The 15,000-nt window shown below is 42.4% G+C and overlaps 2 protein-coding genes across 2 annotated transcripts; one reads left to right on the top strand and one right to left on the bottom strand.

Moving 5' to 3' along the window:
* Positions 1–323: 323 nt before the first annotated feature.
* C8H17orf100 (chromosome 8 C17orf100 homolog) lies at positions 324–5,722 on the bottom strand. Its single transcript, XM_042282343.2, has 2 exons — positions 5,018–5,722; positions 324–3,155 (listed from the first exon to the last, which is right to left on the bottom strand). Exon 1 carries the CDS (start codon positions 5,720–5,722, stop codon positions 5,321–5,323), a length of 402 nt encoding a protein of 133 aa, XP_042138277.1. The 3' UTR covers positions 324–3,155; positions 5,018–5,320.
* Med31 (mediator complex subunit 31) lies at positions 5,630–13,902 on the top strand. The gene is made up of 4 exons (XM_006992193.3): positions 5,630–6,104; positions 7,115–7,192; positions 7,459–7,555; positions 13,535–13,902. The coding sequence occupies exons 1-4, from the start codon at positions 6,077–6,079 to the stop codon at positions 13,725–13,727; spliced, it is 396 nt and encodes a 131-aa protein (XP_006992255.1). The 5' UTR covers positions 5,630–6,076; the 3' UTR covers positions 13,728–13,902.
* The last annotated feature ends 1,098 nt before the right edge of the window (positions 13,903–15,000 follow it).

Genomic DNA, 15,000 nt, shown 5'->3' with positions numbered 1-15,000 from the left:
AAAAAACCCACAACACCATAAAATGCCACCACCACCATCACCACCAAATTAAAAAAAAAAAATTAAAGAGAGAGGGAGATTTAAAATTCAAAGAGAGAAGTGATCCCCAAACTTTAAAAATATGAGTGTAGGGGCTGGAGAGATGGCTCATTGGTTGAGTGGTGTCCTTACATGGGACCAGAATTTGGTTCCCGGCATCCATATCAGGCAGTTCACAACAACCTGAAATTCCAGTTCCAGGGAATCCCACTCTCTCTTCTGGCCTCCATGGGCATCAGTACACACATAGCATACACTCACAAAAACATACATACACATACATAAAAGTAAGTTTTATTAAAAAAATATGTATGTAATGCAAAGAAAATTTGAGCTAAAAATATTTAGTGTTCATAAACAAATCAGTAAGAAAAACTGGAAAAAAAAAAAAAAAGAGCAAAGGCTATGGACCGGCAATTTAGACAGGAAAGGGAGTGGGGGAGTCTGTGTGACGATGATGCTCAGTAGCAGACAGGAGAGCAGAGACTGGAATGACTAAAGCTGAGAAACGCAGAGGACCCCGTGAAGTTGAAACTGCAGACTTCTGAGAATGGATAACTGACTGGTGCTGGTATTCCGACGTCATGTTTAATACAATGGGTTCTTCAAATAGAAAATTGAAAAATTTCTGTTTTTTACTAAATTGTATTCCGCTGCCACTAAGGGAAGAGAACTGCAGCTGCCAGGGTGAAGTGTGGCTGGTTTCAGGGACTTCACAGGAAGTAGAAGGAGGCACTGTGAGGGCAGCAGCCAGGAAGCATCTCTGGTCCTCTAGAGCGAATGTGTCCTACAGCGCCCCCTGGTGGCACAGTAGCAAGGAGCCACAGGTAGAGAAGAAATTGGCTGGGGTTTGCAGCCAAGGGGTAAACTCTAACGGGTACAGCTAATAGCATTGATAATTAGCATTTATATTTAAGTTCCCATACTCTCCTAATCTTTTTCTACTTATCATAATGTAACTATTTCTCACAGAAAAAATGGTATTATTACCATCTACTTAAAGATCCAGGCAAGGTGGCACATACATATAATCCCAGCACTAGAGGGTGGAAACAGGAATACCAAAGTTCATGGGCTACAGAGTATGGCTCTGTTTTTAAAATGAAAGAGAGAGCAGGTCAGTGTAGCCACTGTGTCCATCTCTGAGACTGTGATATGTTCCATCCCTGGACTATAGCTACCATAAAGATTTGTTCACAATGTTACCTAGAAAGGAAACGGTAACATTAACCTTCAGCAAAATCTGTATTAAGTAATCAGAAGGAGGATTCCAGGCTGAGCGGAGTAACAGGCTTCCCTCTGGCCTGGAATAGCTGGAGAAAAGAACCTGAGCCGTGTGACTGCTCCAGCTCACTGCCCAGAGAGAGGTTTTGGTCTGTAGCATGGGAGAAGGAGCTGGGGTAGAGTCCTCTCACCATCCTGCGCTGAGGAGGGGGAGCCGAGTTCACATACTGAAAACAGGAGAGCTGCACAGAAAGATAACTCTAGAGATGGCACAGGTGCCCGCCAAGCACTCAGCTGGGTACTGACCACTGCATGTGTGAGGAGGGCAGGAAACTGCTAAAGCTCACACGCACTGAAAACAGGGCTTGTTCCCCTGAGTCGGGGCAGAAAACCTCAAATGGTGTCTCTTCACAGCAATGAAACCTTACTAAGACAAGGTAATCAGCAAGCATGCAGAGCTAATGTACTGTATACAGGTGGTAAAACAGACTGATCTGATGCTGTTACTGGCTGACATACTGTGTGACTTACTGTGGGAGAGACAAGCTGCTCCTGTTTCTGACACTTTGGTTTTCTGTTTTTTACAGTCATGCAATTCTTACCATTGATTACTGGTGCTAAGAGCTCAGGCAGGGGAAGCAGAGGTAAAGGCTAGTTAACACAGTACAGGTTGGGTCAAACCTGTACCGGCTTGGATACCTGTACTAGCCATTCTAGGTTGGGAGCAGTAGAAAGAATGGGGGAACAGGAATTCTGGAAAGTCTAGAAAAAGATGTGAGAAAAACACCTCGTTAATTGGATTCCTGGTTCTTCCCAAGGCCTGAGTAGTTTGGGGGAAGAGGATCCTGTCAATGCCAACCTTTAAAAATTTTAATTAAATTATTATGTATTGGTGAAAAGAGTGGGGAGGTCAGAGGACAGTTTTGGGGAGTTGGTTCCTTCCTTCAACTGTGTGAGTCCCTGGAATCAAACTCAGGTTGTCAGGCTGTGGCAGGCACCTTTATGCTCCAAGCCATCTTACCGGGCTTGTTCTTCCTTTCCCTTTTTTCTTTGTTTTATTTTTTTGAGCTAGGATCTTGCTTAGTAGCTTTGACTGGTCTGGCACTTATTATGTAGCCCTGGCTAGCCTGGAACTCATGGCAATCCTCCTGCATCAACCTCTCCTAGTCCTGGGATTATGGGTGTGCACCACAACACACAGTCATTTCTTTTCAATACAATAGGCAGTAAATATTGTAAACCATCCCCAGACAATATATAAAAAAAGATTATGAGAATAAGAAGTGACTCCTTTCAAGAATTTGCATTTATTTAGTTTTTCACACTAACCTGGCTGGTACAACTGAAGGTAAGCTGTACACAACTATTACCTCACATAATAAACTCCATTATTAGACGGTGCCATCAAAGGCTTTCTTGACTGCAAGTGGAGAATACTGCTCTCCATTCATTATTGTTGCACATACTGTCTTGAACATTGTATGACACATGCCAGGTACAGCAGCACTATCGGCTACCGAGAACAATGGGAGGATAACACACAGCGTGGCCAACATTAATGGACATTTACAAAGAATGACAGGCACAGTGACAATTACCTTCATCAACACACACTGTCATTCTGAAGCTGTGGAATGTATAATATAGTAATAGGGTAAATATGGGTTTTATCATATCTATCACTTTTTTTGACACTTTGTATCTCTCTTTCCATTCCAACTTTGAAACATGAAGAAGTGAAATGTGGAGGAAGAAACCTAGATAAAAATTTCTTTTAAGAGATGGACAACAGAGAATCTACCAGGATCCCGTGCCCTTCCTGAAGCATCAATGATCCAGAAGCCAGGTGTCTGGCTTTTCCAGGTCACATTCAGCCAGTCTTCCAGATACTACTAAAAGAGGAGACAGAAGCAAGAATCCTTGTTAATGGAGAAAAGTCTGGAAGGACAAACACATTTCTGACGTTATTTCCAGGCTAGAAATGAAAGAAAAGATGATACAGTATTAAGAGTTTCTTTATAAAACTTTGATTTATTTTGTTACATTAGACACATACCATTTTGGTAATAAAAACACTAATAAGGAACATGTTAAAGAGAATATTCGCATGTATTTAAGGCACAGTTAGTTGGGCATGTTAAAAAGAATTAGTAAACTGGAAGAGACTGACATTCCAAAGGCTAATTCCTCGTTAACAGCAGTTTTATGAGGTGGAGAGGTATCAGGGTAGCCTCAGTGTGTGGTGGTTATAGCATCTATAACAGTTATAACATTTCTTCTGGCCTAAGCCCCCATCTAGGGGACACCTCAGTGCACTCCCTGAGATTAAAAAAGTGCCTGGAGGTAGCAAGTACTCTAACTCATGAGGGGTCCTGCTTAATCAGGGCCATTTGCAGTCTTCTGTTCTAGGGTAAATATCACATGCATTACTGAAGAGTGGTGGAGGCTTCCTTACAGGGCAACACATCCTCTTCCTCTGAGAGCTCTTGCTCTGCTCCTCACCAGAAGATACTATTGCCACACTTTCCATTACTGTTTTACAGGCTTCCCACACTCCTGCTATGCAGAAGTGAGGGGTCTGCTCAGTGGACCAAACTGTAGCAAAGTTACTAGAACCTTCAGTGTTTCTCAGCTTCATCACTACACACTTTCTCAGCACAGCGATTCTTTGGGGCACAGCGTAGGACACTGGCAGCATCCCAGGCTGCTAGGCACTTGAGGCCAGGCTAGCAGTAGCACCTTCCAGGCTGCCTCCAAACACGCATGCCTCTGCCAACTATCCCAGGAGACAAACTCACTCCCAACTTGGGTACCATCACACCAGTGATGGAAAGGCAGTTTTAAAATGTAAACTGCATCATGCACTTTACTCCCTTGCATCAATTTTTTTTTTATGATCGCAGAATAAAATTCAAACTCTTTACTGTGATTTCCAATACTCTGTATAAACTGGCATCTTCCTCTTTTTTTTTTTTTTTTTTTTTTTTAATACTACACTCTCATATACTAACTGGTCTTTCTGTTCCATAAACATCTTCAGGTTGTTCCTACCGACCTTTTATGCTGGCTTTTCCTTCTGTCTAGAATCCAGTCTAGAATGCACTCTCCTTAGATCCTGGTATGGCTCACTGTTCACCCACACAATCTCAGATCAAAAGTTACACAATTAGGAAGGCTTCCCTGACCATATTCTCTAAAGAACCTCCCTGCTCTCTACCACAAGACACCCTTTCCTTCACAGGAGCACAAGAGAACAATGTCTTGCTTTCCCCTTTATTTCTGCCTCTTGGCTAGAGGAAGATCTTAGTCTTTTCCACTGTTATAGCTGACATGCTCTGACTAGTACCTAGCACACAGTAAGTACTCAGTACCCATCCTCGATCTACCTCAGGTCAGGTGTCAATCGCTTCCTTGTCCTTTCCTTTGCAAGGTTATTTTTTATTAACTGACTTGCCTTGCTTTTTTCTAACACCCCCTGACCTATTAAGAAAAAAAGTGTAGGTGGAGTACAGTGTATAAAAACTTAACGTAAGAAAGCCTATTATGAAATACAAATAAAGGCCAATTAATAATTCACGAAAGACAATTCCTTGCCCTGTAGGTTTCATGCACTATATAATCAAGCCAGTGGCCAAGAATTCGTGACAACTTTGGTCCCTCTTCACAAATTTCAAGTGGTCAAGGCATTCTAGAGGGACTTAAGACTACAAAAGTTACCTGTCATCCTAGACGGACCTAAGACTACAAAACTTACCTGGTGCAGAGACTCAAAGGGCCTCTTTGTCCATTGGCCAGGCATATACAGTACCACAAGTCCGAAACTCCTCCGTGCTGGCTTCAGGTTAAATAGTACACTGGGTCAATAGCAGGGTGGTCTAAGGTGCTGCAATGTCAATACATGTTGGCAGCGCCCAGAAACCACAGCCTGTTTCTTACATTGATTTATGGGCTGTTTCCATGAAACCAAAGATGCTTGGCTCTCGTGAAAGCTGGCTGGCTGGCGGGCAACTGGAAGCACTTCAGTCCTGGCTAAGGGCCATGGCCCTTGGGTAGCACTTCATCGGGCCATTTTGGCACTCTGGCGAGCAGCCTGCTTGTCCCGCCTGGCTGGGCTCTCTACCCTGTGCACAGTCGTCTCCACCCGCAGGGATGACGACGCCCTGACGTGGCTGGAAGACGTTTCCGTGCACTGCGAGGAGGTTTCCACGTGCTGGGAGGACACCTCGAGGAATCTAGGGAGTCGCTTCGCGGAGGGGGTGAGGGAGGGCCCCTCCCGGTGGCGCTGAGAGGTCTCCACCTGGCGGGAAGACGTTCGAACCTGCCGGGAGGACGTCTCCACGCGGTGGGATGATGTTTCCTCGCGGTGGGACGATGTCTCCACGCGGATAGTTGACGTCTCCTTGTGGCGGGTGCTTTCCACTCGCGGGGCGGAGGACTTGCTCCTAAGAGGCGAGGCCATCCTGCCAGGACACCCAGGTCAGGAGGGACAAAGAGGCTCAAGGGTCATGCTCTGCGTCACGTCACACAGGGAAAGGTGACGTCAGGGTGGTGTACTACGTCAGCGTAGGCTGCAGGACACATAAACTCTGCAATCAATGAGGTCCTCCAGCACGCCCCGCTCGTTCACTGCGCGCGCAGCCGGCCCAGGCCACACAGATAGGCGGGGCCTCTCGTCTCAGAATGAGGCTGTCTCCGCCCTCGTGTCCCACCCTGCCCCGCGACCGGAAATAAGAGCCGTGGCTTCCGGATCCTCCCTCACCATTCGAGCCTGCCGTTCGTTCGGGTTGGTTGTGTTTGCGTCTCTCTGCTTGTTATGGCCGCGGCCGTCGCTATGGAGACAGGTGCGTTGTGCCCTGCGCCCCGAGTCTTCACCGAGGGAACGGTTCTCCACCCCGACCTCCTCTCCCGTTTCCCTGAGCCGTCTTTCGGGCTTAGCTCGGCTTCCTTAGAGTTGGGACCGGAGCGGGAGAAAGTGGTGGTATCTGAGATTGTGGCCTGTGTGAACACCTTTGCTCCTGGGCTGCTCAAACCCCGACTCCCTGGTTCCTGGGCCGGAGCGGGGCGGTGGCTGAGGGAGGACTGAGCCCTTCAGCTGTCTGCTCTTTGGAACTTTTCCCGTGAACTTGCTTGAAATGTCGGGAACGTATCGTTCTGATGTGGATTACCGTCTTCCCTCCGCTGTTTAATCGTTTTGCACCCGGCTTCCTGTTTTCATATAGCACTTTGTTTTTGCTTAACGTAATCGCTGTTAGTAGTTATAACTGGTTAACAAAGGGACGGCACAGCTATCACAGACTATCCAGTGATCTCTGCTAACGTCCTTCCATAACGGCCTACAGGTGGTAAATATCCATTCCATTTATTTTCCTCAACCAATTTTAGAGAATTTACTGTTTTTGTTTTGTACTGGAGACAGGTTCCCATTATGTACTACTAGCTGTCCTGGAACTAGCAATGTACACCAGGCTGGCCTCGAATTCACAGAGATCCTCCTATCTCTGCCTCCCAAATGCTGGGATTAAAGGTGTGTGGCCACCACGCCCAACTTGTTTTGTTTTAAATCAGGCTCCACTCTTTGGTTTCTAAGGAAGTCTTACCTGCACTTTGATATTTTTTTCATAAATTCATTCATATGGGGATGGGCGGTCCATGCTGAGGTCAGAGGACAACTTGCAGGAGTCGGTTGTCTTCCTGCCAACCTTGTGGGTTCCAGGGACTGAAGAACTCAGGTCATCAGACTTTGCTGCAAGCACTTTTACCTGCTGAGCCGTCTCACTTTTATTTTTGCTTCTACAAATCAATATTCATATCGTGACTTTCATTTTGGGTGTTTTTTTCTCTTTTCTCCTAGATGATGCTGGAAATCGACTTCGGTTTCAGTTGGAGTTGGAATTTGTGCAATGTTTAGCCAACCCAAATTACCTTAATTGTAAGTCGAGTACATCATTAAGTTGAGTAGCTAGCTGTTAATGATTTCTGACAGGATGTAATTCATAAGAGTATTTACTTTGATATGTTTGAATGAGATTTTACTTGTGCTGGTCTGTAGGTATTAACTGAGCAAACAAGGACTTGTGTTTTTTAATTCCTTGTGTTTTGATGCTAGGGATGTTAAAAAAGAGTTACTTTATTAGAGATTACAAGTTGTAATCCAGCAATTGGTTGACATACAGATTGTTTCTTTATGCCTTTCAGTTCTTGCCCAGAGAGGTTACTTCAAAGACAAAGCTTTTGTTAATTATCTTAAGTACTTGCTTTACTGGAAAGAACCAGAATATGCCAAGTATCTAAAGTAAGTTTAATTTTTTTTAATCTTAAATCTGTGTATACTTTATTATAAATACAAAGTACTGATATTTAGCAGTTTTCTCAGTGTCAGAATGGAAAACTATGTTTTGAATCTTTCTGCTTTTAGTTAATGTAAGACACTGTCATCTCTAACTTGGATTATTACAATAATCTCATTTGTTTCTGCTATCGTTCTTATCTCACTCCCTTCAAACCAAATGAAGCCAAATAGCTGTCTGTGGAAGCCAACTTACTCTCTTGGTAATACAAATCAGAACATGCCACTTCCGTTCATGGAGATAAAATCCAGTTAACTGGTTTTAGTCTAAGGCTCTAATGTGCTTTGTTTTTTTCTAACCTTGTCATTTAACATTCCCCTTGTCTCTCTGGGTTTCTAATGCTTACCAACCCATAAGCTACTAAAATGCAGCGGCACACCCATAAGCTGAAATGAGCACATAGGAAGTGATTTTTCTGGGATCTCCGATGGCCCTTCTTTAGAGTGTCCTGTGTCAGGCACTATGATAAATGTATCGTGCACATTAACTCACTGCGGAAAAACAAACATGGACACTATCAAGTTGTTTGATAGACAATTTTATTATAGGATTTAGTAAATTGTAAGAAACATTACAATCATGTAACTATCCCTTTTAATGATAAAACCTTGAACTCATCTCTGCTTTATCTTAAAAAAGAAAAACAAGCTGATATACACGTTTAATCCCAACATTTGGAAGGCAGAGGTGGGAGAATCTCTTGAGTTCAAGGCCAGACTGGTCTCCAAAGCTGCTTCTAGGACAGCCAGGGCTACACAGGTAAACCCTGTCTTGAACTCACCCTCCCCTAAAGGGGTAGACCACAAAAAAACCCAGAAGTTTAGACTGATGCCCCTTTAATCCTAGCTCTCAGGAAGCAGAGGCAGGCAGACCTCTGTGAGTTCGAGAATAGCCTGGTTATGTAGCAAGTTTCAGGCCAATCAAGGCCACACAGACAGATCCTATCTTAAAAATTAGAGGAAAACATTTCAAACCTTTTCTTTAAATCCTAGTCACTTTTCTGAATTGATTCCTGGGCTCTCTGTAGAACTGATTGTAGTCTGATTGTGCTCTTCATGATGCAATTGTTGATTCCTAGAGGAATCCAAAGAAGAGACTTTAAGTTATTATTAGGAGATTATAATGTTAGTGCTAGCAGATTCCAGATTGGGTATTGAAAGCATTAGTCAACTTCAAGTTCAGTCTCACCAGCAGAGTTGTTGGACGGTGATTATCTATATTCTGTTGGAGGCTTCCAGTGAGCATATGTCACTCTATTAGAGGCAGCTTACTACTCCATTGATGGCCAGAGGTTAGGCAGCTCTTCCTTATATAGTGATCAGACAGACCTCCTTGTAGCTCTAACCTGTTTGTAGGGGTTTTTGTTTGTTTTTCTGTTAATCAATGTCCTCTTGGAGACAACAGCTATAGATGTTTAAATTCAAGAGAGGTTGTGAATTAACCTCTGTTGGGCAATTTGATTATATCTGCACATGGTTTTAAATTTTTAAATAGTTGCCAAAATTTAAAGATGGGAAAGCTTTATGTAACAGAATTCCAACTCTTGGAACTTGGGAAGAGCTGTCCTTCTTTTTCCCAGTCAGAGGCTGGTTGCAGCTGAGGAAAGCTGTCTCCTCCAGACTTCCCAGCATGTGGCCTGCTTACTGATAGCTAGTGTGTTAGCAGCAGAATTTCTCTTAAACATCTGTCTTTAGGTGCCTTCAGTCAGTGTTTTAGTTCCATAGTTTCCAGAGTTCTCAGGAACCTTAGATTATCTGCCAATTCAACAAAAACACTAGACACAGGCCAGGCAAAATGGTTACACTAATGCACAAGGAAGAAGTAGAGGGAAATCTCTTGAGTTTGAGGCTAACCTGGGTTATATAGTGAGACCCTGGCTCAAAATAAAATAATTTGGGGATGGTGGTGGCTAGAGAGATGGCTTAGTGCTTCAGAGCACTTCTGCTCTTATAGAGGACCCAGGTTTGGTTCTCAGCACCCAATGGCAGGTCACATCCATCCAAAATTCCACTTTCATAAATTCTGATGCCTTTTGGCTCTGAAAACACTGTATATACATGATACATAGACACAAGCACCAAAATGCCCATGCATATAAAATAAAAATAATAAAATTTAAAAAACAAACTAAACATAGGCCTTCAAATGTGGTCAGGATACCTCAGACCACATGGCATTTCTCTTCCTTGTGATAATTCAACATAGATTGATTATACTTTTTTTGAGTGGAAGAGGTTTGGGAGTCAAATTGTTGACTTCCTGGAAGCTTTATACCAACTAAAATCCACCAGTTATTTCCATGAATTGAATTCTGTTACTTGACTTCTCTGTTTATGTCTTGTTTATTTTTTAAAAATCAAATTGTATTTCCATTTGTACCTCTTCTATTTCATCCTGTAGACCTGGAGTTAGTGTGTTGTAGCCTTTTAGAATATGTGGAATTCCTTACTCTGTAGCCTATTGTATTAAGAACATTATTTTCAGCTGGGTGGTGGTGGTGGCGGCGGCGGCGAGGCAGAGGCAGGTGGATCTCTGTGAATTTGAGGCCAGCCTAGGCTACAGAGTGAGTTCTAGGAAAGGCACCAAAGCTACACAGAGAAACCCTGTCTCAAAAAACAAAACAAAACAAAACAAAACAAAACAAAAAAAACAACAAAACATTATTTCTACAAAATTGATAAGGAAATGATAACTGCCTAGATTCCAGTTACTAAGTGCTACTTAACACCATTCTCTTGCTGGTCACATTATTTTGCACACAAAGAAACTGAACTTAAGAAATTTAAACACTGTCTTTAAAGCCACTACCTGATACTCAGAGCTGAATCTTTTAAATTACTGATATGCCATGAAATGGAATTAGCAAGTATAGTGGGAATAGAACATTCTGAGCTAAGCGATTACGATTACAGACAGCTCTTTATTTGGAATATAAATAATAAGGCTTTACTGGAAGGGAAGCATAGCATTGGTTCTGCAGTGGCAGACACAGCTATCCCTACCCTCCACCCCTGTGTAGGCCTCCGCCCCCAAGCCCCCTTCTCATTTTCTTACTATCCTTTTAAAAGCTCCAGGACAAAATTATTAGCATTTACAAGAAAAATACCCCAGGGCAAGCAAGCTGTAAAATCTCAACAGCTGCCCAAAGGAGGAGAATGGAAGGGAGAAGGAACAAAAGCTTTGCCCCTCTGGAGTTAAGCTGACATGGAGGGCTGTCAATAAGACTGGGGGAAGGAAGGCAAAGAAAAAGTATGGCAGCCCAAAGTGTTGTGGAAGGTATGCTTAGAAGAAAGAGTCTCTTGACTTTTCTGAGCAATCCCAAAAGGCAGGCAAAAGCTGCACCTGAATGAGACTGCCAGGATCTTCATTTTGATAGAACATTAATATTCATCTACTCTATAGTCTGTAGACCCCATTAGCTTCTGTCTGTTGTCCTGCTGGTGTCCTGGATCTAGTGTGGCCTCCAGTCTAGGCTTGTATGCTACATTCTGTCTTCCTCTTTTCTTAGTCTTGAGTTCCTTGGTGTTCTCTCTGCCTCCTTATTCTACTTCCCACTTCCTCTCTCACTCAAACTCTGTTTCTCTCACTTGGGCTAAACACTGACTTGCTACTTTGTTACTTTCCTTCTTGGTTTGTTATAATCCAGAGTCAGGTGAAATCTGTTTGTCCCATTAGTGATGATAATTTTGATCCATTGTGTTAGGTGGTGCCTTCCGGATTTCCCCACATCAAATTACTGTTTTTTCTTTTGTATTTAATAAGTAACTTGTGGGGAATATAGTTGAGACTATATATAGACTATATATGTAACATCTTGTTACATAAATTTCATCCCCTAATTTTAGCTCTTTTTTTTGGAGACAGGGTTTCTCTGTGTAACAGCTATGTCTGTCTATCCTGGAACTCACTCTGTAGACCAGGCTGGCCTCAAACTCACAGAGATCCTCCTGCCTCTGCTTCCTGAGTGCTGGGATTAAAGGCATACACCACCACCACCACCACCACCACCACCCAGCAATTTTACCATTTTTTTAAAAAGATTTATTTATTTATTATGTATACAATATTCTGTCTGCATATATTCCTACACCCCAGAAGAGGGCACCAGATCTCATTACAGATGGTTGTGAGCCACCATGTGGTTGCTGGGAATTGAACTCAGGACCTCTGGAAGAGCTGCCAGTGTTCTTAACCTCTGAGCCATCTCTCCAGCCCCCAATTTTAGCATTTTTTAATCAAGTAATATTTTAGGTTAACTTATAAAGTGATGGGTTCATCATGACACATTCATATATGTGTCATTATACTTTACTATCATTTGTTTTCTTCTCCCTAATTTTAGCATTATTGCAGATACTTGCCTCAGTTTTTATTATGGAATTTTCTAATTCTATCATTCTATATTTATTAGTCAGATTTCTGTAGCAAGAAAAATTATTCCCTTGTTATTTACTCATTCAAACATGTATATCAGTATTAACTTGTGGATTCTTGTCTTTATCCAATGATTACAGTTATTTTTCTTGGCTCTAATTATTGCAGCAGAATTGGCTGCTGTGGAATACCTTTAGATTGGCTGTTGTGTACTTCTGACATATCTCTATTCATGTTTAGCACTTCTTTTTAACATGTTGTATCCTGCATTCATGTTATACTTTGTCTGTCCTAGTCTTGAAATTAGTTGTTTCAAGGAACTCTGGAAAATGCTATTTGAGAACGAAGCTCTAGAGACTTAAGTGTGCTCATTGATATTACAGTGTTTTTGTTTCTAGGCCCTTGTGCATACAAAGCTAGAATTGGTATGTATGTAGATGTTTCTATATGCACACATATCTATGTCTATTTTTTTTGTGTCTGTGTTAATTGACATGAAGATGGAGCTTGAGAGATGGGTCATAGGTTAAAATCACTGGCTTCCAAAGGACCCAGGTTTAATATTCAGCACCCACATGGCTGCTTACAACCATCAGTAACTTCAGTTCTAGGGGATCCAGTGCCCTTTTCTGACCTCCATGGACACTGCATACCTGTGATGCATAGAATTACATGCAGGCAAAACACCCATAAACATAAAATTTTTTAAAAAGGCTATGAGGACATACTGTTGTAGTTCTAGCTCAGTGACACAGCACGTGTCCTACCTGCCCTTTCCCCTCTCCTCATCCTTTTTTGGTCATCAAATATTTGGCTTCTTTTTACCCTAGTGTACTTGTCTTCGCTCAGTCCTAGACTATACATGATTTCTTGTTATAGTCCCCATGGATAATTAGAGCACAACATTTGTTCATGGTTTATTTTGGAGGAGGGATCTTGCAGTGCAACCCTACATGGCCATTAAATTAAGTCTACTTTTCTTAAGTTTCTTGAGTACTGGGAGTACAGATGTGTGCCTAGCAATGTATATGATTCTTGTGGAGTTAGTTGATTCACTTAAATAAAGGTTACCCTTTTATGACTCCTGATGGAAAACCAGTATTTATTAAACATAACTATTTTCAAAGTCTTCAGAGCCAGTGAGATAGCTCAGTGGGTAAAGGTGACCCGAGTTTGATCCCTAGGACTCCATAGTGACCTCCACAGGTATCCCATGGCATGTGCTTACTCTCCTCTCACACAGATGCTAAATAATAAATGCAATAAAACGTTTTTAAATTAAAAAGTGTTCATGTTCCTCACTTGGAAAACTAGAAGAGTATGGTTATCTACCGATTTTACTGGTTTGTGTGGTCTTGGGCAAGTTACTTAAGGTTTCTGAACTTTAATTTTGCATAATGTTCTGAAATAACATGGTGGGAGTGACATTACCAAATAGGTACTTTGTTAATAGAGCTGTTAGGCTCAAGATTATTTTTAGGGGAGTATCTGAATTAGAACTTGGGATGCCTTAAATTATGTTGACAATTAACTTATGAACTTAAACCCAGGTACCCTCAGTGTTTACACATGTTAGAACTGCTCCAATATGAACACTTTCGAAAGGAGCTGGTGAATGCTCAGTGTGCGAAATTCATTGACGAACAGCAGATTCTGCACTGGCAGCACTACTCCCGGAAGCGGATGCGCCTTCAGCAAGCCCTGGCAGAGCAGCAACAGCAGAACAACACAGCAGGAAAATGAAGAGCTGGAGACAGACCGGCTCTAAGGACATGTATATAATGTATCGCTGTTGTACAGCACCGATAAAAGAAGACTCTTTCTGATCACCGTTATTATGGTAGCACTCAGAACCATTAGTGTTATTTTTGGTCAGCAAACTTTATATTGTTAATAGATTATTTCTGTTAAATCAGAATTGTTCTACTTTGATTTCTCTGGGGATTTGTAAATTTCAGTTGCATTGAAGAGAACCAAGTGAATAAGAATGTAAATGTTGGGTGTTGTAGAGCAGTTTAAGAACATGGGTATGACATACAGTGGTACCCTGAGCCAGATCATCTCTAGGAACCTTACTGACATCAGCTGATCCACCTCCACCCCACCCTGTCTTCAAGAGAGAGGACTGGAGTCAAGGAGCTCTAACTGCAGAACAAGAACTACAGGAAGGTTCCCTCTTTCTGCAGGAGAGGACATACTCAGTTGCTCCCTGCTTTGTAAGATAGCTGACCTCTAGTAGTGGCTTGGACAGACTGGTAGTTAATGACTAATTGGATTCTTGTCCTTAAGGTGAGCCTCAAATACCTTTCTTTGGGAAAGTTAGCATTTACTTGACAAGTGCTACAAGTAGGCACTTTCTTAAATGCTTCTTTTAATCTGTTTCAAAAAGATTTTTATTTGTCTGAATTGCTTGCATATATGTGCACCATGTGCCTGATGCCCAAGGAGGCCAGTAGAAGAGAACATTAGATCCCCTGGTATGGAGTTGAAGGTGGTTGTAAGTCAGCATGTAGTGCTAGGAACCTGGGTCCTCTGCAAGAGCAGCAAGTACTGTTAACCACTTATTTTTTTCTCTATTTTTTTGAGGTAGGGTCTCACTTTGTAGCTCAGGCTGCCTTGGAATTTTCTACCCCAATCTCCTGAGTGCTGGGCTTAAAGATAGCTACTAGGCCTGCTCACATGCTGCTTTTTTAAAAAATTATTTTATGTGTGTGAATGTTTGGCCTACACAATGTATATCTGTACCACCTGCATGCCTGGTGCTTTCAGAAGCCAGAAGAGAGCATCAGATAACCTGGACGGAAGTTATAGACAGTTTTGAGCTGCCATGTGGGTTCTGGGAATCCCATGTCCTTTAGGAGAGTAGCCAGTGCACTTAACCACTGAACCCCCTCTTCAGTCCACATTCTTGTTTTATTTGTAGTACAAGAGTTGGGCTTTTCATTTGCGACAAGGTCTGGTCCTGTAGTCCACCCTGGCTTCAAACTTGATTCTCTTGTCTAAGCCTCTAAAGTGA

The sequence above is a fragment of the Peromyscus maniculatus genome, chromosome 8 (assembly GCF_049852395.1).
Source record: "Peromyscus maniculatus bairdii isolate BWxNUB_F1_BW_parent chromosome 8, HU_Pman_BW_mat_3.1, whole genome shotgun sequence".
NCBI classification, from domain to species: Eukaryota; Metazoa; Chordata; class Mammalia; order Rodentia; family Cricetidae; genus Peromyscus; species Peromyscus maniculatus.
The sequence above is the reverse complement of the archived record's forward strand: the minus strand, read 5'-3'. Positions and strand labels throughout refer to the sequence as shown.

What these genes read in the sequence shown, in the direction of transcription:
- C8H17orf100 (XM_042282343.2), bottom strand. Translation starts at nt 5,722, where the DNA reads ATGGCCTCGCCTCTTAGGAGCAAGTCCTCCGCCCCGCGAGTGGAAAGC.
- Med31 (XM_006992193.3), top strand. Translation starts at nt 6,077, where the DNA reads ATGGCCGCGGCCGTCGCTATGGAGACAG. An exon ending in CAACCCAAATTACCTTAATT is followed by an intron (nt 7,193 to 7,458) that starts GTAAGTCGAGTA and finishes TATGCCTTTCAG; the next exon opens with TTCTTGCCCAGAGAGGTTAC. An exon ending in GAATATGCCAAGTATCTAAA is followed by an intron (nt 7,556 to 13,534) that starts GTAAGTTTAATT and finishes ACTTAAACCCAG; the next exon opens with GTACCCTCAGTGTTTACACA.